This window comes from Cervus elaphus, chromosome 6 (assembly GCF_910594005.1).
Source record: "Cervus elaphus chromosome 6, mCerEla1.1, whole genome shotgun sequence".
Taxonomy (NCBI): Eukaryota; Metazoa; Chordata; class Mammalia; order Artiodactyla; family Cervidae; genus Cervus; species Cervus elaphus.
The window spans coordinates 1,831,602-1,853,471 of record NC_057820.1 but is presented as its reverse complement, the minus strand read 5'-3'; the positions used below and the strand labels follow the sequence as shown (position 1 = coordinate 1,853,471).

Genomic DNA, 21,870 nt, shown 5'->3' with positions numbered 1-21,870 from the left:
TGGGAAAGCCTCCCACCTGGCTGTCTCCCAACTGCTGGTTAATCCAGTGAATGACCCAACTAGAGACATGCGGGGCCTTCAGCTCTGCAGCCTCACTGCCCTGAACTGGACTCGCGGCAGCGGAATCTGGTCCTTCATGTACAGGCTTTGAACCCAGACCGTCCGACTTTGGGGTCCTGTCCTGTGACCAGTTGTGCACCCAAGATCAAGCCATTTAGCGACCTGTGGTTTGGAAGACAAGACCACCATTTAGGGTGAGCTGACCTGGCAAGGTCACTGCTTGGACCCTGGAGTGGGTACTCAGTCAGCCCTGGCCACGGTGCAAAAGTCATCTGTGCTTTATTGCTCAGCACCGGCCCCTCACGGAGCCTGTGTTGTAACGTTCCTGGGGGGTCCAGCCCCTGCCTCCCCACCCCAAATACGCCAGCCCTGCTGAGCTCCCAGCCCAGTGCAGGGTGGGTGTGCTGGGGGAACCTCCATTCCTGTCCGTGAAGTCCAGTCCAGGCTCAGTCCTGGGCCCCTGGGCAGTGGGCAGGGTGAGATGGGAGAGCCCCAACCCATCCTCTGGGGCCCAGGGCACGGCCTGGCCCCGGGACCCAGCCTGCTGGGCGGGGCCTGGCCTTGAGATTCCTCTGAGATGTCCGCTGGGGAGGCCCCAGGTCAGAGCTCGCTGCTGGCTCCACTCAGCCTCCCGCGCGGGCCAGCCTCCTCCTGCGCGGCCTGGGGCCGGGGCCCCCGGGGTGGCCTCTGCCCAGTAGCGAGTAGCACGGGTGTCACCTGGGCCTGGCATAGCCGTACGGGTGCTGCAGCAGCAGGCTCTGGTGGCCGGGCAGCACGTGGGTGTGGTAGTGTTCCACCAGGCTGCCCACGCTCACAAAGAGGACCTCGCCCTCCAGGTAGAACTTCGAGTCCTGCGGGGGGAGGGGCCAGGGTCGGGGGGGCTGGCCAGCCTGCCTGCCCTGTGAAATGGGGCGCTTGGCAGTAACGCCTGCCCAGGGGGTGCCGGCAAGGTCTGCAGACAAGTCGAGGGTTGGGGGCGGGTCACCCCATCTCCTGTGGGGTCCATCCGGGGACACAGCTGGGTCGGGAGTGGGGGAGGGGAGGGGGAAGGAGGAGGGGTGTTTGGAGGCGTGGGCCTGAGTGCCCACTGCCTGTGCTCCACCAGGGAGACTCCCGGGACCCCAGCCAGGCCCTAGGGCAGGCTTCCCCTCCTGCCTGGGGCCTTCCTCGAGGCCGCCTGCTCACCTTCTCAAAGATGCGGTAGTTCCTCACTTTGCTGGAGGTCTCATCCCACACGACCAGAACCTGCAGGCAGAGAAGCAGGCAGCACAGGGCTCGCTCACCTTGGGATGACGATGACCCTTAGACCCCGAGCAGGCCCCTCAGAGACCGAGCCGGTGGGCAGCAGAGTCAAGGCTGGGTCCATGGGGGAGGGCGGCCTTGCACACGGACAGCAGGGTCCAGACGGGCAACCTTGCCCCAGGGATCCCGCCCTCAGAGTCGGGTGAGACGTAAGTAACAGCGGCACGTCTGGTCCACGCTGGGACCACCCCTGATAGTCACGGGGCAGCTGAGGCTCAGTGAGGTCACACAAGTCACCCTTGGAGGGCCCTGGGCAGAGCCAGCGGACGTCCTACCAGGCTCACCGCCCCCAAGAAGCCCCCCTCAAGTTGCAGGAACAGGAACCCCACCCTTTCCTCCCTGCCTCCTGCCCATGCTGCGGAGTGGGCATCACTGCCGATGGTGACGAGACCCCCGGGCCCACCTCCCTCCGTGCCTACCTTCCCCGACTTGGTGGAGGAGTTCCGGATGCAGTAGAGACCGTCCTGGGGCGCCCCCTGGGGGCTCGTGGTCTTGAAGAGCCTACAACAACACGGCGGCGTGGAGGGGAGCCGGCCTCGGGCAGCTCTCGGGGGCCCTCCGACCCCACCCACCTCCCCCATTCCAAGAGCACCGGGGGTCACAGGGGCAGACGCACAGAGCCCGGGGCGGGGGGCGGCCAGAAAGGCAGGAAGACCTGAGGTGGGGGCGGGGGGCAGAGAACCTCAGGTCTGCCCAAACAAGGCCGTGGAGAAAGGCAGACGGCGCACCGACCTTTCCACCTCGCAGGACTCGGTGGTGTTGATGAAGACTGAGCTGGGCAGTGGCACCTGAGTGGTCAGGGTGAAGGGTCCGGGTTAGGGTCGTGGCCCGGGACTGGGGCTGGGGTCCCTCCTCCCCGCTGGCTGCCAGCCTGTGCTGGGAGCCAGGCCTTTGTACCGAGTTCTACCCTCCAGCCCCAGGACCCCCAGCTTTCCGACAGCCCGCCAGCCCCCTCCACGGCCCCCTCAGCGGCTGAGATGTGGGCGCCGCCCCCCAGCCATGCCTTCTCATAGTCATCGTCGGAGCCCTCCCCGCCAGCGTCCGCCTGCAACGTGTCAGTCTGCACAGCTTTCCGGGGTTTTTCAAAGGAGAAGCTCCTGAAACTCTGCCCATCAGGGGGTGATCGCCTGGGAGCGGGACAAGAAGAGGGAAGCCGCGGTCCGTCAGATGGGGGACAAAGCCCCTCGGTGATGCCCCCTCGCCCTCTGGGCGACCGCACTGAGCCTCGGAACCCAGGAGGTCTGGGGCCCGAAGCCCTGGCGGCCATCAAAGGCTCGTGACTGTGGAGCTCCAGGAGCCGGGGTCCGTGCTGACCACCCTGGGGCAGCAGGAATCACCGAGGCCAGGAAGCCTGAGCTGGGATCCCTGGCCTGGGTCATCCTGGGGTCTGGACGCTGGGGGAAAAGGCCCCAGTCTGAGGGCGGTCTCCTTGCTACGGACCAGCCCTGTGGCCTCAGCCAAGCCACGCTCCCCTGACAGCAATCGAGGACAACATCAACAGCCCAGGCCAAAGAGACGCCCTTGCGCGTGGCCATGTGCTCCTAAGCCAGGGCTCCGGGGAGGATTCAGGAAGGCGCCCTGGATGGGCTGCCAGGCTGTGGGTGCCGCTGTGCTGTGGATGATCGACTGTGGCCCAGGCGGCCCTGTGGCACTCAGGGCCAGGCCCAGAGCCTGATACAGGGACCCGGCCCGCGACTCTGCAGCCCCTCATAGGACGTCCTGACGGGCACAGTGCTGGCAGAGCCCTGGGGAGGAGCGAGACACGGTCAAGGGCTCCCGGGGAGAACCGGGCGGGAGCATCCACTCGGGGCTCGCCCCGTGGCCCCCAGAGCCTTCACTGCTGAGGGTCCCACGGGCTGGAGGTGCCATGACACGCGCCTTTCCCGGCACTGCCCAGCACTGAAGCCCACGGGGTCTGGAGCAGGCCTCAGGGGGAGTCGGGCGGTCCCACATTCCAGCGGCTTTCCAGTTGGGAAGGGCTCAGGCAGCCTTGGTGGCTTCAGAGCCAGCGCTGGGAAGGACGCTTGTGGCCCCGGAGGGCCCGCTGGGGCACGCTGGCCCACAGAGGCTCAGCACCACGCCTCCGCGAAGCCCTGTCCCCAGAAGGCCAGCTGCCCTGCAGCCGCTCCCTTGATCCTGGGGGGCCCTCCCCGCCGACAGGGGCTCCAGAAGGCCAGTGTCCCCAAAGCCCCCCTCGCCCATGGCTCCCCGCAGCAGCCACAGACTCCAGGCTCACCACCCACTGGGTAAGGCAGGATGCCCCTGAGCCCCAGGGTCAGGTGTGAAGGGGCAGCCGGTCGGCCTAAGCAGGCAGGCGATCGAGGGCCTGGCGCCCATGTGGGCCGAGAGCCGGGGGCAGGGAGACGGGGTCACCGGTGGTCAAGAGGGTCAACGGGCTGGGGAGGGGGTTCCGGGGGGCCCGGGCCGCAGACTCACTGGAGGTGCGGGAGCGCTGGCTTCTCTGGCCGGGGCAGGACGGGGGGCCGGTCTGCGGCCTCAGGCACGGGCAGCTTCAGCGGAGGCGGCCGGGGGGCCACAGGGGGCACACAGGGTCCGGGCCTGGCCGCCTCCCTCGGGGGGCCCTCTTCCACCATCTTCAGGAACTTGGGCTTGTTGGCCGGCACGGGCGGGGGCTCGGGTGCGGGTGGCCCCCGGGGGGACAGGTGGAAGGACTTGAGCTTGTCACAGTTCCGGGAGGCGGCCACGGCTGTGCTGGTGGGGCTGACCCCGTGCACGGGGATCCTGGGCTCCAGGCTGGGGCTGCTGTTCTCAGGGAAGCAAGGGGCTTTCCGGAGACCGGGCCCGGGGGGCAGGACGTTCAGTGGGGGGTCGCTCATCCTCCGGGAGACGGCGGGCACCCTAGGGCTGGGCTCCACCCGCCGAAGGGCCAGCAGCTCCCGCCTGGAGTCCTCTGGGGCCGGGCCGGCGTCGGGGAGGCCGCGCTTGGGGGGTGGGGGTGGCAGCAAGGGGCCTGGACCCTTTGAGGTGAAGGAGTGGGCGCGGGGCACCTCAGAGAAGACTGGCTTCCTGGGCGTGGGCACGGGGGGCGGGGGGTAGGCCGGTGGGTGGATCAGGGCATCTGCAGGGCAAAAAGAACCACGTGGTAAACAGGCGTCCCCCGCTGGAGGCTGCAGCTGCACCCCCTCTGCGGGTGGCGGACAGCCAGGGCCCCTGCCCCGCAGCCTGGCCACCCCACAGCCCCCCACACCCAACACTCCCCGTGCGGCCTTCCTTCTGGGTCTGGCCCGCCTCATGCCACTGGGCCCATCCCAGCCGCCCTCCAAAGCCTGGACAAAACTTCCTGAAGCCCAGATGCACATCAGGTTCCCAGAGCGGGAGGCAAGAGACAGAGAGGAGGCCGGGAAGCCTCCCAGGATTGGGCTCAGAGGGCAGCTGGGACTCCTGCCGACAGGCGAGGCGGAAGGGCGGGAACAGGCTGGGGGGAGACGGGTTGGGTCTGCTTGTGACACATTCAAGCTGCTACAAAACATTTAGTGGACGCTGAGTGGACTTGATGCTTTCGAACTGTGGTGTTGGGGAAGACTCTTGAGAGTCCCTTGAACTTCAAGGAGATCCAACCAGTCCATCCTAAAGAAACTTAGTTCTGAATATTCATTGGAAGGACTGATGCTGAAGCTGAAGCTCTAATACTTTGGCCACTCGGTGCGAAAAACTGACTCACTTGAAAAGACCCTGATGATGGGAAAGATTGAAGGCGGGAGAAGAAGGGGACAACAGAGGATGAGATGGTTGGACGGCATGACCGACTCAATGGACATGGGTTTGGGTAAGCTCCGGGAGTTGGTGATGGACAGGGAAGCCTGGCATGCTGCCGTCCATGGGGTCGCAAAGAGTCAAACACGACTTAAGAGACTGAACAACAACAAGAGCCAAGAAAAGGTCATGAGGGGACGAAGGAAGGCAGAAATCTAGGTCATTGGACAAGAGGTCAAGGAACAGGTAGGCGGTGGTGGAAGAATTGGGCCAAGTCCCCGGGGATAATGAAAGTGACAAGGACAAGAGGGGCTGGGGAAGGAGAATGGGGTGGGGGAAGGACTAGTGAGCAATGAGACAGAAGGCAAGGGATGGAGAGATGGGGACAGACAGCAGGGGCAGGGAGTGACAAGACATAGAGCAGGACAGGGGCGTGGCCCTCCCACACCCCTCCCTGTCTCCCTGGTGATGCGGGTACAAGCTCATAGCCCTGGCTTTGGGAGGTAGGGCTGGGTGGGGCGGTAAGTGACCACATGGCCACCAGAGGTGCTCACAGAGGGCTAGCCTTGCTGTCCCCGGCTCAGCCAGGGCCTGGCTAAGTGTAGGGCCCCCCAATTTATCCCTGAACCACCCCTCTCCCACCCCAGGCTAACTGGAGGAGGTTGGAGAGCAGAGCCCGCCACTCCTGGTCTGACCCTCCAAACCCTTGAGTGGAAGGAGGAAAACTGAGGCCCGAGGTGGAGATGGTCAGGCCTGAGGCCACCCAGAGCCTACCAGGACAGCCACTCCCAGCTAGAGGGCTCCGTCCAGCCCCGAGGCCCCACTCCCCACCCCAAGCGCTGCCCAGGCTGTGGGCCCGCCCGACCTACCCTCAGGCCTCCCGGGATCGGGGGAGTCGGGCTCCAAGTACGAGTCGTCCTCGTCATCATGCTCGTAGTCTGCAAGGCAGACAGGGCATCAGGCCCGGGGCAGCCCAGGACCAGGTGGCTGGGCGGGGCCCTCCAAACCCCACCCCCTCAGGGAGGCAGAGGCCAGGATGTGGACCCCGGACCCAAGACACCCAGGCTGCCTGAGAAAACCCAAGGGGCAGAGCAGGCAGGCCAGTCAGCCACGCCTCCCCCCTGGGCAGCAGCCAGCTGTACCGGGGCACAGGCCCGGCACACGGGACGCATCTCACCTTCGCTGTCCGTGGGGTGCGGAGACAGGCTGATGTCCACCGGCCGCTCGATGGCGCCGTAGAAGCTATCGGTGTCCGAGCTGGAGTCGCTGAGAGCAGGGAGGGCGGGCGGACGGGCGGTGAGGACCGGGCAGGGGCCCTCCCACACTCACACATGCGGACATGCAGACACACAGAGAACAGGAGACTGGGGCGGGGGGCGACTGCCTTCTCAGCCCCACTGTGGTTCTCGCCACAGGCGCACCCCCTGCCTGCCCAGCCCGGTGCCAGACCTCAGGGCTGGGCCCAGGTCCCCGCCTGCTCCTGCCCTGGGGGCTCAGGCAGGGGCCCGCCGGAATCCTCATCACTGAAAGGACTGGGTAAATGTTCCCGCCTGGAGAGCCCCTCTGTCTGCTGAGCCACCCTCCCCATGCCCCATGCAGTCAGCAAGACCCGGACGGGCTGGCCCACCGCCCTGGCGACTCACTCCCCCGTGAAGGGGGCTGGGGACCCACAGGACTAAGCTGCTACAAAACCGGGCCTCCCAGCTGGACAGGTAAAACCACATGTCACCTCCCACACAGACGCCCCCGACAGGGCGCACGCACACACAGGCTTACACACTCGGGGGCACACCCCGCACACACGCAGCCCAGGTGGCACCCGGATAAGCGCCTTCAACGAGGAGACCCTGGGCCCAGCCCCCAGGGGTTGGGGGCCAGCTCAGGATCCCAGCCGGGGCCCTAGGAACACCCCGCCCGCCCCCAGGCCCCACCCACCTGGCATCCAGAGGCAGCTCCTTCTTCTCCTGGAAGTGGCCGATCTCCTTGCGCAGCAAGGCCATCCAGCTCTGCAGGTGAGCCAGGGCCTCAGCGGGCAGGACCCACCCTCGCCTGCCCTGCCCTCCCCTCCCCACACAGGCTGGTCTGCATCGACCCCCAAGGCCGGCTCTTCCGGGGCTGCGGCCCTCTGCCGGCCCACCCGGGTTCCTCCTGAGACCGCCACCGTGAGCGCAAGGGCTGCTGGCGCCAGGCTCTGGGCGTGAGGACAGGAGACAGAGGAGCAGCACCAGCCCAGCTGCCCGCGTCCCGGGGGGCCCCACAGGGCCTGCATGGGGGCTGAGACCGTTCCTTGCCCCCCAGGCACCTTGCGCTCGTCCTCCGAGGAGGCAGAGAAGAACCACGTGCGGTGCTTCTTGCTGATGTGGATGATCTTGAAGGGGAAGACATTGTTGGACGTTGTCTCCTCAGCCGCCCGCATCACCCTGAGGGCAATGCCAGTGGTCACTATCTGCTCCCTGCCCACAGGGACCACCTGAACGCGGACCCACCCCTGGACAGGCCTTGGCACCCAGCACCACGCCCTGAGGGACACGGTCATCCCCCCCTACACTGTGGCCTGAAGGCCGGGGTGCTTGCAGCAGAGGGAAGTGTGTGGGCAAGGGCGGGCAGTGAGGGACGGTGCAGATCTGGGAGGGCTTTCAGGAAGCAGTGGTGCGGGGCTCCGAGTCAAGGACACCCCACTCTCGCTGCCCCCCCCAACCAGCAAAACTTTACTTGGATGCCTGGGGCCCCGCCTGACCCCTGGCTGCCTGCTGGGGACCCTCATGGGGCTCGAGTCAGTCTTGGCCCCACCCCTGGTCCCAGGCAGTGTGCCACAGAGCACTTCAGAGAAGTGACCGTGGCTGTTCCCACAGCCGGGACGAGGGGTTCAGGGAATGATCACATCTGCCGGAGGGATGCGGTCAGGCTGGGCACCTGGGCAGGTGCCATCGGGGGGCGTGGACCATGCCCTGGGGCTAGGCTGCACCCCCACCAGGCTGTGGGCAGTGTGTCTGTGGAAAAGAAACGTCCCTCTTCAGAGGACCCCAGAGCTCCACGCCCCCGTGCCTGCTGGCAGCCACAGGGCCCTGGAGCCTCCCCGTCCTCCGCCTGCAGACCTGGCACTAGGCTGCAGGCAGGAAGTGCGCAAAGGCCCAGTCACTCCCGAGGGGTCCCCGTCCTGCCACTGACACCAAGGGACCCGCGGGTTCTCCCAGGCAGGAAGGGCCAGGCCCTCCTCAGGGGACCAGAGCCGCACGGCCTGGGTGGTGTGACCCCAAGACCTAGAGCCAGGAAGCACACGCAGCGCAGGTCCCAGAGGCTGAGGGCGGGGTGGGGCAGGGCGGGGCGGGGGCGGGCCCGCCCCGCCCCGCCCCGCCCACGCCAACACGCCCCATCCTATTCTGTGCCTGGTGACCGCCCAGCGGACCATTAGTCAGAAAGGCCCTGGGGGGCAGGCTCGTGGCTGATTAAAGCCCCAGCGCACAGCCTGGGCCAGCAGGCTGGGCTCTAGGCCAGGAGGCGGCAGTGGGGGAAAGGGCAAGAGGTGGGGAGGAAGGAGGGCTGGAGGGGGACTCTGGAGAGTAGATCCTGGAGGAGGCCCTGACCTTGCCCCCAGGCCCTTGGCCAAGCCTGAGGGCTGGCTCTCAGGAGAGGAGGGACTGGCAGGGGTGGGGCTTATCCAAAGGGCTGGGGTCGTGAACAGGAAGGCCTGGACCTGCCTTAGTGGGAGCCAGGGGGAGCCGCTAGCCCCAGCGGCCAGCAGGGCACTTACCGGTTGTAGCCGCTCAGCGAGAAGGCGCCCTGCGGGGAGGCGGATGTGCTGCTCTTGAAGTAGTAGATACACCGTTTGTGGATGACCACAAAGCGCAGAGGCCCTGCGGGCGGGGCGGGGCAGGGCGGGTGAGCCTCGGCCTCTGGGGACCACGCCCAGAGGCCCAGGATGGCTCCAGGGCAGAGTCTAAACAGGCAGCAGGCTGATGGGCACGCAGGTCCCCCAGGTGCAGGGGGAGATTCGGGGAGCTGCGTGGCACCCAGCAACAAGCACTAAAGCGGGCTCCAGGAAGGGCAGAGGCGGGGCCAGCGGCCAGAGCCACGTTGCTGGTGCTGCCCAGCTTCTGTGAGGTGCCCTCCACCCCGGCTGGTAGAGTGAGGGTGGGGGCAAAAAAGCCCAGAGATGCTGCCAACAAGAGCGCCACCGCCCAGCATGGAGCCGACCCCAGGTAGTGATGGTGAGAGCCCCGTCCCTGAGCAGCTCCTCCTAGGCCCGGGAGCAGCTCAGCAGCAGGCCCTCGCTGGAGCCTCCGGTTCAGAAGAGGAGAAGGGAGACACCAAACCAGTCAGCCTGGGCCCCTCAACCAGGCAGCACAGGGGTCAGGGAGTCCCTGGCAGAGGGCACCGCTCGAGCAACCCCACGGACCTCGTGGCTGGTCAGAGGGATGGACAAGGTCCTGATGCTGTCGGGCCTTCAGTGTCTCGAAGCCAGGCATCTCGCAGGCCTGGGGGCTCCCCCTCTCCCAGCCTGCTCTCCTAGGGACCAGAGCCCAGGTCTCATGAAGCTCTCCAGAGACCCAGCACCCAGATGGGTGATAGCTTGGCACATGGATTCACTACAGACAGAGTGACTGCCTGGCTCATTGAACACCAACCTGATACAGTGAAGGCACCATGCAGGAACCAGACCTACCAGATCAATAAGGGCCCACAGCTCCTGGCCACGGGCTGAAGCTCCCTGGCCAGCTGGTCAGCACTATGCACCCGATGCCCTCCTGTCTCCCCCAGCTGCACCACCCCAGACCCTCCCACAGCCCTGCGGGCTAGAAAGGCCAAGGTCAGGGCCCAAGAGGGCAGAGACAGAAGGGAAACTCCAGAGGGCCCAAGGCAAGGAAGGAAGCAGAGGCTCAGGAAGGCGGGTTGCCTGGCCACAGAGGCCCAGGGGGGCTCAGCCCTATTCCTGGGGCCTCCCTTCATGCCCCCCCACCCCCACCCAGGGGACTCACATTTGAGCAGCTGCAGCTGGGTACCGCCCTTCTTGTGCAAGTAGCCGGCCTTGGCCACACCCCCAGGCATGGTGAGCAAGTTCTGCGCACCGATGGCCTTCATGGGGACAGGCCAGTGCATCTCTTCGGCCGCCATGAAGCTACAATACAAAGGGAAGGGAACGTGTCTTAGCCAGGGATGGGGACGCACATTGCCTACTGTGGCCATGACGATGTGGTGGGTTGACTGGGATCCACCCCGTCAGCCTGGGGCATCACTCGGGCAGGGACCACACAGTGCAGACACCAGGGACAGGCTGCCTGCCTGGGGGTTAACACAGGACCCTCCGTTCCAGGACCCCACTCCACGGCCTCTTCCTCCTGTTCCAGGCGCTCTCCCAGAAACCTCACAGACTCTTTAGTCTCACACTTCCAGCCTCCACCTGGAATGACTACTAACCCTCTTCACCTGGAGAACGCCTACTTGTCCCTCAAATCTCAAAGTGTCCTTCTCTGTGAGGCACCTCAATGCCCAGTCACACTCCGGTCCAGCCCCTACTCCTGGTCCCTCTGAACTGCACCCCCCACCCTGCACTGTTTTTTCCAGTGCCCGCCCCCATCCCACCGGTGCCTGGTTCCTCCTGGGTCCATAGTGGAGCTGAAGGAGTCAGGGTCAGACCCAGAAGCCCAGTCTTGCTGGAACTGCTGCCCCATTCCCCGAGACACACATGCATACAGAGAAAACCACTGCTCTTGGCAAACCAGCGCACTCCACCAAATGTTCACTGCCTCCCGCCTCCCCGGACGCCTCATCCTCGGTGGGGCCCCGGCCTCGGCCTCTGCCCAGGTCCCGCGGGCTGCCCCCTTCAGCTCCCCCTGCACACAAAGCCAGCCCTCTGGCCTGCGTCCCCGAACAGCGGAGGCTACGACAAAGGCGCACCACCCCGGTGCCCGACCGGCCGGCCCAGAACAGGGCACCGCGGGCGTAGGGAGAAGAAGGCCCCGCGCTGGTGCCCGCCCCAGGAGGTGTCAGCAGATAGACGGACCCCGCCCCGCCCAGAACCCCCCAGACCTGCAGGGGGCCGGCCCCCGCCCGCCAGCCCGCCTTTGTTCTCGCCGGAAGCGCCGGCTCAGTCCCGCTCGGTACTCACGATGTCCACGCGGCGGGCCCGGCTGGGTTCGGGGGGACAGCCCGCACCCGCTTCCCCTGTGCGCACCGACATGGCCCCGGGCCGCGCGCCCCGGCCGCCGCCTCGACCCCGGCGCCAGCCTCCCGGCGACCCCAAGCCCGCGGCCGCAACCCCGCTCCCGCCATGCCGCCGCGCCCCCTGCCCCGCGCCCAGCCGGGCCGCCCCGCCCACGCCCCGCCCCAGTCCGGGTCGCTCCGCCCCCCCCAGATCCGCCCCTCGCCCCGCTCCCAGCCGGGCCGCCCCGCCCACGCCCCGCCCCTCGCCCCGCCCCCAGCCCCTGCCTGGCCGGGCCGCTCCGCCCCTCGCTCCGCCCCTCGCCCCCTCCCACTGCCGGGTAGACCCGCCCCCAGTCCGGACCGCCCCGGACCGCCCCGCCCCCCGGCTCCTCCCCTCGCGCGGCCCTGCCCGGGCCTCCATTTCTCCCCCGGCCGCCCCGAGGAGGCGCACGGGGGCTAGAAGGAGGCCCGAGGGGGCCGCCCGGAGTCAGGAAGCCTCAGAAGCGAACGGGCAGCCGGCTTCACAGCCCCGCGGCTAGAAGGCCCCCACCCGGACCCCAGCCCCACCCGGCTCCGTGCGACGGAGCCCTTGGGAAAATGCCTCCTTCTCCCCGGACCCCACCCTGAGGGGCTCTGGTCAGTCGGGAGGAGGATCGCCCTGCCTCTCGGCTCAGGCGGAGCTGGTGGGCGAGAGTGCCCCCTCAGGGGAAGGCTGCGGCGCCGGTCTGACCCGGGATTCCCGGCAGGAGTCAGGGGTCTGGTCCTGGGCTCCTCCCACCTTATTGGAAGTCGGTGGGCACACTCCCAGGAGACCCCCTAGGTTGGCGGAGGCCCTTGGTGGCCTCCCCACCGTTCTGCCTCCTCTACTGCTGACCAACATGGGCCACGGGCAGCAAAGGGCAGGTCTACTTTCAGCCCTGCTCCCACATGGCTGCCCGCCCCTGGTTACCAGCTGCCTTCTCAGGCCAGCGCTCAGACCCCTCCCCGCTGCAGCCAGTCCTGGCCTGTCCCAGCAGCCTCCCTCCGCTCCATGCCCATTCACAGTGCCCTTGCCAACCCCTCCCAACAGCATTCCCAGCCCCCCAGCCTGTGCCCCCCTCCACCACCTCTGGGTGCTACCACTTCCTCTCCTCAGTTCCCCCTGGGCCTCCAGTCTCTTTCCTCCATCACCCTCCCCTCCGCACATTCTCTAACACATGCCCAATGCCCATCGCTGCTCTGTTCTAAAACACCAGGACCTGCTCACATCCCACCAGCCCTTCCGGATCCGGCCCCTGGGGACCTCTCTCATGGGCTCTCCTCCTGCCCTCCGCCTCCCTTGTGCCTGCACCAGCCAGGCCCAGGGCACACGTTACTCAAGTCCACCACGCTCCCACCTTCAGGCCTCTGTCCACTGTGTTTCCACTGCCTCCTTTTACAACTGAGCTAACTCAACCCTCAAGAGTTGGTCCAAATGAACACCAGTCCTTCACAAACTCTGCCAAAAACCAGAGGAAGGCACTCATTCTAAAAGGCCAGCATTACCTTGATACCAAAACCAAAGACCTCACAAGAAAACTACAGACCAGCATCCCTTATGAGTGTAGACAGAAAGTTCCTAACCAAAACACTAGCAAGCTGAATCCAGCACCACACACAATGAATTCTAGACCACGCCTAGTGGGATTTAACCTAGGAATGCAAGCTTGATTTAACAGTCAAAATTCAGAGAATGTAGAAAATTCCTTGGTGGTTCAGTTCTTAAGACAGCACTTTCACTGCCAGGGCCTGGGTTCAACCCCTGGTGGGGGAATTAAGATCTCGCAAGCTGGCACTGGGGCCAAAAAAACCATCAAAAAGCAAAATTCAAAGCATGTTAAACATTATATCACCCTGCTTATTTAACTTCTATGCAGAGTACATCATGTAAAATGCCAGGCTGGATAAAGCACAAGCTGGAATCAAGATTGCCGGGAGAAATATCAATAACCTCAGATATGCAGATGACCCTACTCTTAGGGCAGAAAGCAAAGAGGAACGAAAGAGCCTCGAGGAAGGTGAAAGCGGAGAGTGAAAAACCTGGCTTAAAACTCAACATTCAGAAAACGAAGATCATGTCATCCAGTCCCATCACTTCATGGCAAACAGATGGGGAAACAATGGAAACAGAGATTTCACTTTCTTGGGCTCCAAAATCACTGCAGATGGTGACTGCAGCCACGAAATTAAAAGACACTTGCTCCTTGGAAGAAAAGCTATATCAAACCTAGACAGCATATTAAAAAGCAGAGACATTACTTTGCCGACAAAGTCCTTCAAGTCAAAGCTATGGTTTTTTTCAGTAGTCATGTATAGATGTGAGAGCTGGACCATTAAGAAGGCTGAGCACCAAAAAACTGATGCTTTTAAATTGTGGTGTTGGAGAAGACTCTTGAGAGTTCCTTGGACTGCAAGAAGAGCAAACCAATCCATCTTAAAGGAAATCAGTCTTGAATATTCATCGGAAGGACTGATGCTCAAGCTGAAACTCCAATACTTTGGCCACGTGATGCGAAGAACCGACTCATTGGAAAAGCCCCTGATGGTGGGAAAGATTGAAGGCGGGAGAAGAAGGGGACGACAGAGTATGAGGTGATTGGATGGCATCACCGACTTGATGAACATGTGTTTGAGCAAGCTCTGGGCGATGGTGAAGGACAGTGAAGCCTGGCATGTCCATGGGGTTGCAAAGGATCAGACACGACTGAGCAACTGAACAATACAGTATAAATCTAATAAAGTACAAAACCACACAACTGTCTCAACGTGCTGTGCTTAGTCGCTCAGTCATGTCTGACTCTTTGGGACCCCATGGACTGTAGCCCGCCAGGCTCTTCTGTCCATGCGGATTCTCCAGGCAAGAATACTGGAGTGGGTTGCCATGCCCTCCTCCAGGAGATCTTCCCAATGCAGGGTTCAAACCCAGGTCTCCTGCACTGTAGGCAGATTCTTCACCATCTGAGCCACCAGGGAGACCCAGGAATACTGGAGTGGGTAGCCTATCCCTTCTCCAGGGGATCTTCTGACTCAGGAATCGAATCGGGGTCTCCTGCATTGCAGGCTCATTCTTTACCAGCTGAGCTACCAGGGAAGCCCCAACTGTCTCAACAGAAGCAGAAAAAGCATTTAACAAAATCTGCAATTCTTCCTGATAAGAACACTCAGTGGGGATTTCCCTGGTGGCCCAGTGGCTGATCCTCTGCACTCCCAATGCAAGGCGTTCAGGTTCGATCCCCGGTCAGGGAACTAGACCCCACATGCCGCAACCGAGAGTTCGCAGGCCTCAACGAAAGATCCCACATGCAGCAACAAAGACTAAACACGCCATGTGCTGCAACTAAGACCCGGAGCAGACAAGTAAACTTTTTTTTTTAAAGGACATTCAACAAACTAGGAGTAGGAGGAAACTTCCTCAACCTGGTGAAGAACGTCTATGAAAAACCCTGAGCGAACATCACGATCAGCGGTGAGTGACCGAAAGCTTCCTCTCCAGTGAGGAACAAGGGAAGGACATTTTTATTCACCATTGAGCCAGAGTTTCCAGGACAGTTTTGCAGAAACAAGAAGTAAGAGCTATGCAGATTGGCAAGGAAAAAGTAAAACTGTTCAGAGGTTAGATGGTCAGGAAAAACCCCAGGGATCCACTAAAGAATGTTTAGAAATAATAAACAAGCTCAGCAAGGCGGCGGGACAGCAGATGGACACATAAAACTCCACCGTATTTCCCTCTGCCAGCAACAATCCGAAAATGAAACAGGAGCTAGCTCAGCTGTCCCTTCTTCAGGTGGTCCTCCCCGACCTAAGAGGGGCACCCGGGCACAAAAGGGGAATCAGGCTGTCCCACGGGAGGAGCAGAATGCTGCTGCCCTGGGTGGTGGGGACTGCGGGTGGCCTGGAAGCCAGAGGAAGTGGACACAGAGCCCCCAGCCCACTCCATCGCCTCCTCCCCAGTCTGTAAGGAGACCTGGCATCTTTGTGGGGGAGGGGGCGCCGGAGGCAGAGCTGAGGACTGACGGAGCCCACCCCTCCTCCTGGCTCTGCACCTGAAGCAGAGGGAGCGGGCGGCCCCGCAGTCCCACCCTGGTCGGCTCGGCGGCCAGGCGGGCACAGGCCTGTGAAGGGCTCGGTCTCACCTGGCCACAGCCCCCTCTGCGGACCAGAGCAGCGCTCCTGGTGCCCACTGGCTGACCTGGTAGCAGGCCTGGCTGTGCTCCACGGTCACCTCCTCTGGGAGTGTCCCTGCTTCAGAGACAGACAACGACGTTCCGCCACCCCCCTCCAGAGGGTGGACCGTGGCAGGGCCGGCTCATCCTGACGCCCCTGCATCTTCTGGGCCCCAGGCCCTGCCCCGCGCCACTGGGACCTGCCCAGGAGCCCAGCACCAGACAGCTCTCTGGTCTCTGCTCCAGGCTCACCCCCACCTTCTCTGAAAGCTGAGACTGGTCTGTGGGACCCAGGCCCGAGGCTGCAGCACCCAAGGTCAGAGCAAGCAGGTGAAAACCGCTCCTCCTCGCAGAGACAGCCCTGGGCTCCAGGAAGTGCAGGCTCTGTGGCTCCCCCTCCCCCTGGGGTGTGAGTCCCTGGGGCCTGTGGTCATCCCCTGAAAAGGCCCACACACCCAGCCACTGTTACGGACGGCGCACCCAGGCAGGACGCGTGCATGAGCCGCACGGCGCTGGTGAGAAGGTTCTGTGCGTGCTCTTTGGCATGTGTGCACACGCGTGTGCACTGTGTGAGCCTGTGCATGAGAGCAGAGCTCCCTCGGCTCCCCTTCCCGACACCTGCAGACCTGCGGCCCTGGCTGTGGTGAAGGAGCCGGCGCCTCGTGCGACCGCAGCGCTAGGGGTTCCTGTCGGTGGTCACTCGCCGCCCGTCTGTGAGCGCCGCAGGGAGGGGAGGCCAGGGCTCCCAGGGTCCCCAGGGCGGTCATTCGCACACTCACAACTATGCACACACTCACTTGTCACAGGCACCCATGTGTGCTTACTCACACACACCTACCTGCACGTGCTCATACATGCCACGTCCACACATGCCCTCAAACGCACACACAGACTCGCTCAGCTGTTCACACTCACACACGTGCACACGCTCATCGACACGTGTGCATGCTCACGTTCATTCGTACGTGTGTGTTCACCCTCACACGCGCCCGCGTGCACTCCAACACACTGAGACACGCACTGACTGCCACATGTACTCACACACACCCTCCGGGGTGTTAGGGTTAGGTTAGGGTTAGCCCTCCAGGGGCTGAGAGGACCCTCTGTGGGGGGCCGGTCCCCTGGGCGAGGCAGCTTGAGCGCCAGAGTCATCAGCACCGCCCCACAGCCCTGCACCCGTCCAGCGCCGGGCCTGACCGCCCCTTAAACCCCACAGCGCTGCTCTGCCCCCAGCTCACGGGCTCGCCCGGGACACCCCGGGCACACACCGTGTGCCAGACTCTGCGCTTCTCAGGGATCACCCACATCACCACCCCAGCACCCCCTGACGTGTGAACCAGCATCGTGCCGCTGGTGAAGACAGAGAGGGTCGGAGACGCCGAGTAATTCCCAAGCTCACGGCCCTGCCGCCCCACCCGGGCACTCAGCGGGCGCTAGGTGGCGCCTGAGGGGCGGGGCGCAGCGCCTCTGGGTTCAGTCTCCCCTTTCAATTGCTCCTCTCCCTTCCTCTTCCCTGAATCTTTCTCCACAAAAGAATGGAAACCAAAAGAAAACCATCTCCCACGAAACCAAAAAAAAAATCCATCTCCCACGAAGGCTGGTGAGCAGCCGCGCCAGGGGGAGGAGCACGACCTGGGCTGGGGTCCCTGAGACCCCAGGCTCTTGAGCCCCCTGCCAGGCACCCAGGCATGGGGCACGGCGCTCCAGGAACGGGGGGTGGGCGGCGGGCAGGCCGCGGGCTCACACGGCTCTGCGTTCCCCTGGTGCAGGCACACTCACGCACACACAGTCACACTCACACACACTCACAGCATGTGAGCCCAGGACCCAGTGCCCACACCCCCTGGGCAGGGCAGGGTGTCCGGTGGAAGGCCCACGCCGACCTGGGGCCTTCTGCAGGCTGCCAGCTGAGCAGCGCGGGCCGTGGGCTCCCACCGGCTGCCCTGTCCACCCCTGGCCTCTCCTCTCCTCTCCTCCTGGGGCTCGGGGCCAGGGTCCGGTGCATCCCACCGCCGCCGCCCTGAGGAGGGTGGGTCCGAGCTCACACGCGGGCCGCCCAGAGCGGCTCTACAGGCGCTGGGCCGGCACGGGCTCCCAAGCCCCCCGCCCCGGGGCCGCCCCACTGACCTGGTGGCGCTGAGCCAGCACATGGCTCTCCTCCTGCTTGGTGACGGCCTGGGGGCAGGTGTCCTGGGGTCCAGGAAGGCCATGCGGCTCAGGGGCCATGGGGCAGGGCTTCGGCCGGCATCCCAGGGCAGGTGAGCCGCCCGCTCCCTCCTGCTGACAGCCGCCCGCCGCCTGTGTCTGGGGCCTGTGGCCGCCGGGGCTCCTCCCCGACCAGGACTTCCTGCTGCTGGGCCCCTGGGCAGCCCCGGGTAGCCAGCACTTCCTGTGAGGCCCAATGGTGCGCCCGCTAGGTGCTCTGGCCTGCTAGCTTTCAGTCGTGCCCACTGTGGCCAGAGATGACACTCGCCAGGCCCCAGGACGAGGCCAGCTATGACCACCCCCCGCCCCGGGGAGGAAGCCACTTGCCAGGGTCCCACCCCCTACCCCAGGGCCACCTCTGCGGATTGGGCTTCTTCCCAGCGAATCACGGGAGTCCTGAATTCCAGGGCGTCAGGCCCAGCTTCCCTGGCCCCAAAGACAGCCGCACACGAAGTCACGACCACCCCAGGGCACCCCGCGGGCCAGAACACGGACTCTGCCACGCGGCTCCGCCTCCTGAGGCCACATGCAGGGCCCCCCCCCCCCCCGCCTCTCGCAGCAGGAGACCTCCACGTGTCAAGGTGGCCGCCTCTCTGCCCTTTGACCCCAAGGGGCGAAGGATGGACGGGATGCCAGCCTTCCCTCCGCGTCCCCCAGGCCTCTCTGCCCCTCCCACGCCCACGCCAGGCGCAGCCTCTGTGACACAGCTGGGCTCACACCCCCCCAACCAAGCGCACTCGCGGCTCCCCGGCGAACACCTGGCTTGCTAGAAAGCACTTCGCCCCGAGTGGCCAAGCGCGCTCCGTCCCTGCCTGGTCCCCACCGGGTCCCACTCACAACGCAGCCCCCCACCCCCCAGGCCTGCTCTGCCCCTCCAAGCTGGGCTTCCTCCCCCACCCAGGAAGCTGGGGGCAGGGAGCCCAGCCCAAGCTGCTGGGCACTGAACCCCGTGCCCCCTGCCTCCCCTCCCCTGAGCTCCAGCTGGGGGACGGAGCACTTCAGGGCCCCGCGGCCACAGGGTCTGAGGGGCACGGCGCGTCCTCGGGCGCTGCAGAGGCTCGTCCTGGCCTGCCCAGCAGGTATCCCAGGGCAAGACCCACGGCCGGCCTGCGGGCACCTGGTCGCACACACATCCAGGTGTCCGGCTTGGGCCTCAGACACACACCCCCTGCCCCGCCCCGCCGTCTCCTGGATGGGGAACTTGGGTTTGTGCATCCTCACTCTGCTCAGGGGGCACCCTGGCCTCCCCCACCAGCAGCAGCCTCAGTGCCCGCCGGGGGCCGTGGGCAGACGGCGCCTACAGCAGACAACTGACCACAGCCCACAGGCAGGGGGTGGCAGGGAGGTTAAAGGGGGCCTCCTCCTGTCCACCCTCGCAGCCTGCCCAGAGTGGGGAGGGGGCCCCAGCCAGCCTCTGTCCTGTGCAGGCAGAGATGGGAGCAGGCAGAGGACCACACCTGCGGGAGCCGTGGGGTCTCCCATGGAGGTCAGACCGCGCTGGCCCCTTGCCTACCCTATTTCCTCAGGGAGGCCGAGGCCAGGATTCCCGAGGCCCCCGCACCAGGCCTCCCGGTTTCTCCCAGTGACCTCCCCTCTCTCCCCACTCCAGGATTCCCAGTTTCTCCCAGTGACCTCCCATCTCTCCCGCTCCAGGCCTCCCAGTTTCTCCCGGTTTCTCCCAGCTCCTCCCGGTGACTCCCCGTCCCCCCACGCCAGGCCTCCCAGTTTCTCCAGGCTCCTCCCGGTGACACCCCATCTCCCCGCTCCAGGCCTCCCAGTTTCTCCCGGTTTCTCCCGGCTCCTCCCCACCCCCCAGGCCGCAGTTCATGTTTGCAACAAATAACGCTGCTTTCATTTGGTGGCCCAGCTGGCGCAGAATCCGCCTGCAGTGCGGGAGACCCGGGTTCCATCCCTGGGTTGGGAAGATGCCCTGGAGAAGGGAACGGCTACCCACTCCAGTATTCTGGCCTGGAGAATTCCGTGGACAGTATGGTCCATGGGGTCGCAAAGAATCAGACACGACTGAGCGACTTTCACTTCATTTCACTTCATGTTCCTGAAACAGGGGGTGTTCAGGGCCCCTCCTCCAGTAGTGGGAACCACCTCCCCGCCCCACTAGACTGGGAATAACCATCATCCAAGCAGTAAGATGGGTGGGGCTGGGGTCCCAACTCTGGGAAGCTCTGGTTTCCACCCCACCTCCCCCAAGTTGCAGCTCTTCCCCCAGCCCCCAGGGCGGCTGCCTCTAAATTCCAGGCTTGGGGACCACCCACCGAGCCACACACTTACCAGGGTGGGTGGGACTAGCCAGCTGCTGGGCAGGGGCCAGTGTCAGCCTGCGAAAGAGGGAGGAGAGCCTTCTGGGTTCCAGGGTCCTCGGCCTCCTCTGGAGCGAGGCACAGGCCGGCGCAGCACCGCCCCTGCCGCAGGCCGTGAAGCCTGTCCCACCCTGGTGTTCACAGCCCACACCCGTGCTGACCACGGGGACGCAGGGCTTCACGGAGCAGGGCACTGGCCGGGCCGAGGGCCAGGGAGCGGAGGTGTGGGTACCGGAACCACGGCCCTGGCAACCCCAGTCTCCCAGGGCCCCTGTGCCCAGCCCGGCGCCCGACTGCCGCCTTTGTGCCAAGGAGAGCCTGCAGGCTCAGGGAGGGCCCTGTGCCCAGGGCAGGGTGACTGGCACCTCCACTGGTGAAAACCTCAAGCTCTCAAAATAAGACGCTTTGCATCAGTCCCCGCGAAGGGCTCGGGGCCACCCACAGCCAGCCTAGGGCCCACCTACTTGGTCCCCACCCTGCAGGACCAGGGCCCCAGAGCCCTTCCCCTCCTCTCTGAGCCAGTTCTTCTCTCCGCCTGGCACTGTAACCCGCCTTCCGGTGAGGGGACGCGAGGAGTCCCAGGAACTCGGGCCAGGGTGCCATCCAGCTGGGCAGAGTGAGTGGGGGGCGTAGGGGCAGAGTCCTGCCCAGGGTCACCCCGTGTTGTGGGCTGAATGGGGGCCCCCGAGTCCCTGGGAACTGTGATTGACCTTACTTGGGGAAGGATCTTCGCATACGTGACTAAGGATCTCACCCTGGTTTAGCCAGATGGGCCCTAAATGAAACAGCAAGCATCCTTGTAACAGACAAAAGAGGAAGAACTCGAGGAAGAAGTCAGGTGTGTGTCACCAGAGGCAGAGAGTGGAAAGAGAGGGAATCGGAGGAAGGTGGCCAAAGGGTACAAACTTCCAGTTCTAAGGTGGATAAGTCCTAGGGAAGCGATGGACGACATGGTGACCGGCCGACACTGCTGTGTGATACACAGGAAAGCTGGAAAGAGAATACATCCTGCCAGTTCTCAACATGAGAAAACATTTTCTTCTTTTTTTTTTTCATTGTATCTATATAAGCAGACAGATGCTGGCTGGATCTATTGTGGCAATCCTCTCACAATATATGCAAGTCAACCATCATGCTGTGGGCCTTCAATTTAAAAATAAAGACAGAGAGAGAGAAGATAGAGGAGAAGGGGAAGGCAGAGGCAGAGACTGGGGTGATGTGTCCCTAAACCAAGGAAGCCCAGGCCCGCAGGCAGCCCCCAGGAAGCTGGAAGACAGAGAACGGGGAAGGATTCGCCCTGGAGCCCTCGAGGGAGTAGGGTGCTGCTGACATCGTGACTTTGGGGTCCGGCCTCCAGGACCGTGAGAATACATTTCTGTGTTTCACAGCCCCCAGCTGGCGGCACTTGGTTAGGGCGGCCGTGAGAAACTATTTCACACGGGGACTTGCCCACGTTCTTCCCTGGATGAAGTCACAGTCGGTTAGAAGCTCGGGGCGTGCCCTGCAGGGTGAGGCTGGCTCTGCGAGGGCCCCCTAGGCGTGACGTTGGACAGGGTACATCTGGGCGGCCTCCGTGGACATCCATGGCCTCCTGTGGGCCTGGCTCACCACCTCCCAAGCCCACCGTGCACCGGCTGAGGCCAGGCCCAGCCCACATTCAGCAGACCTGCAGGGCCCACCATCCGGCCAGCCCCTCCTTGGCTCTGTCCAGCCACCTCCACCGCGGAGCAGAGGTGGGGCTGGCCCCTGGCTGAGCATGCGGGGTCTGGCCCCTGCTTGCTGCCCTGGGCCCTCAGCTGTGGGCCTATCACAAGGACCACCGCACCCCATTCTCAGACTGCAATCTCCTCCACTGGAAGCCATTTCCTGTCCAAAAGTCCCCCGCATCCTTTGCGAGAAGGACCTTCTAGGACCTCAGCCCCTTCCCTGCAGTCTCCAAGTCAGTGGCA

At 64.2% G+C, this 21,870-nt stretch overlaps 1 protein-coding gene across 8 annotated transcripts in view; it reads right to left on the bottom strand.

The window, feature by feature from the left end:
* Window positions 1-315: 315 nt before the first annotated feature.
* Window positions 316-21,870, bottom strand: part of SH3BP2 (SH3 domain binding protein 2) — a 35,375-nt gene continuing 13,820 nt past the window's right edge. For 2 of the 8 annotated variants that reach the window (XM_043906015.1, XM_043906016.1), the window contains exons 2-14: window positions 19,893-19,939; window positions 10,053-10,192; window positions 8,828-8,930; window positions 7,379-7,496; window positions 7,012-7,082; window positions 6,254-6,342; window positions 5,946-6,014; window positions 3,799-4,441; window positions 2,366-2,489; window positions 2,095-2,150; window positions 1,782-1,863; window positions 1,246-1,305; window positions 316-911 (exon numbers count right to left, since the gene is read on the bottom strand). In XM_043906015.1, coding sequence (XP_043761950.1) covers window positions 774-911; window positions 1,246-1,305; window positions 1,782-1,863; window positions 2,095-2,150; window positions 2,366-2,489; window positions 3,799-4,441; window positions 5,946-6,014; window positions 6,254-6,342; window positions 7,012-7,082; window positions 7,379-7,496; window positions 8,828-8,930; window positions 10,053-10,188 — 1,689 coding nt within the window. In that variant the 5' untranslated portion in view covers window positions 10,189-10,192; window positions 19,893-19,939 and the 3' untranslated portion in view covers window positions 316-773. Of the gene's footprint in view, window positions 912-1,245; window positions 1,306-1,781; window positions 1,864-2,094; window positions 2,151-2,365; window positions 2,490-3,798; window positions 4,442-5,945; window positions 6,015-6,253; window positions 6,343-7,011; window positions 7,083-7,378; window positions 7,497-8,827; window positions 8,931-10,052; window positions 10,193-11,182; window positions 11,379-15,368; window positions 15,659-17,525; window positions 18,072-19,892; window positions 19,940-21,870 lie in introns of those variants that run through there. The other 6 variants (XM_043906014.1, XM_043906009.1, XM_043906011.1 and 3 more) reach the window with 5 other exon arrangements.